This window comes from Centroberyx affinis, unplaced genomic scaffold (genome assembly GCF_046629955.1).
Source record: "Centroberyx affinis isolate AG114_WGS23_722 - 3 ecotype Tasmania unplaced genomic scaffold, CSIRO-AGI_Caff_v1 ptg001467l_1, whole genome shotgun sequence".
NCBI lineage: Eukaryota > Metazoa > Chordata > Actinopteri > Beryciformes > Berycidae > Centroberyx > Centroberyx affinis.
Window position 1 is genome coordinate 139,502 of NW_027279936.1, and position 2,211 is coordinate 141,712.

The following is a 2,211-nucleotide window of genomic DNA, read 5'->3' on the forward strand; positions in this document are numbered from 1 at the left end:
TAAAAGAAAGAGTGATTAGGGGATTGAATGAGGGAGTGAAAGGCGGCTGGGGAGAGGGAGGCAGGTGGCTGGCCTGCTTGTACCCCAACCAAACCCAGAAAAAGCTGTTCATTTCTCAAAGCCCCCTGAATCCCCCCCCTCTACACACATCAATTCTCTCTCTCTCTCCCATATCCATCCCTTTCCCACTCCACCTCCCCCCTACCCAAACCTACCATTTCTACTCCAGTCCATCCATCCATTCCTCCCTCCCACCTCACTCCTCTCCAGCTAGCCAGCTTTGATCCTGTGCCAAAATCAGGATAGGGGACACAGCTGGTTCACCCATGCCTCTCTCACCACTGCCTTCACTGGGCGAGCTCCTTCTATCGACACATGCCATTTGCAGCGTCCATGAATCAAAACAGACAGTAAAACGCTCTTGAATGAAATACAGCAAATCATTATAATTAGACAGCATTATTTATAATTCAAAACAAGGTTTACAATAAACAGCGTTGGCACATCACATATCGCTCCTTTATACCAATAACATATTCATATCACATCAATCTAAAAAATGATATATTTTGATATAATTACCTGTAGTGATAGATGATTTTGTTAATAAAACTCAGGCAAAGCTAGTGATGGAAATGATTATTAGTCACAAAGTCAAATGAGGTACCAAACCAATGCCTCTGACTGTGTGTCACTTGATGTCCAAAGGGTGGTGCTATAACATCGGTCATTTCTCTCCAGCCAGTATTTACATCCCAGAATTGTACCACTTAGCCCCAGTGTGGGACATAAAAAGGTCAGTCCTCTGTTCTCCTAGCGGCCAGATGGCCAGCTCACTTCCTGGCCCGCAGCACGCAGCCTACCAGCATGAAGAGCATCCCGGACAGGAGCTCCAGAGGCACACCGGCCGCCGCCACCATGAAGGACCAGCCGTACAGCACCGAAACCTGGGCGTCCGGACACAACTCGCCCCTCTCCTGGAGCACGTAACGCTTCACGTCCACCAGCTCCATCCACAGCACATAGAGCAGCACCACAAACAGGAACAAACAGGCTGTGGAGTGAGACAGACAGAGGGGGAGAGAGACAGACAGACAGACAGACAGAAAGAGAGAGAGAGACTATCATTGCTCTGAGTCACTCCAGAGGAATGCAGGACCTATTCCTCTCTAGCACTGTTACCACGGTACCAATGTTTACACCTGCTGTCGTTATAGCTACAGAACTGCAGACTGACATCTACTACTATGTGTGTTGGGTATCTGTTTGTCATGTGACAGGTATGAACAGCTGACAGCAGCAGCAGTGGCAGACTGTGTGCGTGTGTGTGTGTGTGTGTGTGTGTGTGTGTGTGTGTCTGTGTGTGTTTTGTGTGTATGCATTTGAACACTCCCCTATTCCCCTGGCACCATATTCCACACACCACAGGCAGATACTACGGTTATGAACTACAGACCAAACACACACACACACACACACACACACACACACACACACACACACACACACACACACACATAGCTCCTACCAGCAGCGAGGAGGAAGGCCCCGCCAAGCCTGTACAGTTTGTGGCTGAGGAAGGGGACACCACAGAGCAGGAGGAAGCCTCCAGTCAGGGCTGAGACCACCCCGAGGATTATCAGCAAGGTCCAGAAACCACGAAAAACTGCAGGACATACAAGCAGTCCACCATCAGAGCAGGAGTCTACTCTATTGTTGTAGCATGAGAAGTGTGTGTTTGTGTTTATGTGTGTGTGGTTGCACGTGTAAAGAAAAAGAAACATCAACTCCATGTGTTATTTTGTTTCTTTTCCTAGAAATTCTGTCTTACATGATCATTCTGTGGCCATGACCTTTGACCTCCTCACTATTGGTTACTTTTAGAATGTTGGTGATCTAGAAATTTAAGCTTATTTTACTTTTGTACTCATTGTAAATGCATAAAAAATGTAAATGTCACTGTGCATGCGTGTGTGTGTGTGTGTGTGTGTGTGTGTGTGTGTGTGTGTGTGTGTGTGTGCATTACCTGCTGTCGCATCATAACTCGGGTGAGGCACCTGTCCTAGTGCAACAGGCAGAGGGAAGAGATAACCATGGATACACACCTTGGATTCTGGCTGGTTGGCTAAAAAAAAAACATGGGACATGGTCTGGTGAGGCCCAAACAAACTGCAGAAAATAAGAAATGGTACATTTAGAGGGGAAAATAAG

General features: G+C 47.2%; 1 protein-coding gene across 1 annotated transcript; it reads right to left on the bottom strand.

The window, feature by feature from the left end:
* Positions 1 to 833: 833 nt before the first annotated feature.
* On the bottom strand, positions 834 to 2,169 carry LOC139650230 (transmembrane protein 182-like; the record flags this gene model as incomplete). The annotated part of the gene is made up of 3 exons (XM_071526832.1): positions 834 to 1,054; positions 1,529 to 1,666; positions 2,027 to 2,169. Coding segments are annotated over 3 exons (502 nt in total), but the record flags the coding sequence as incomplete, so codon positions are not given.
* Between the last annotated feature and the right edge of the window lie 42 nt (positions 2,170 to 2,211).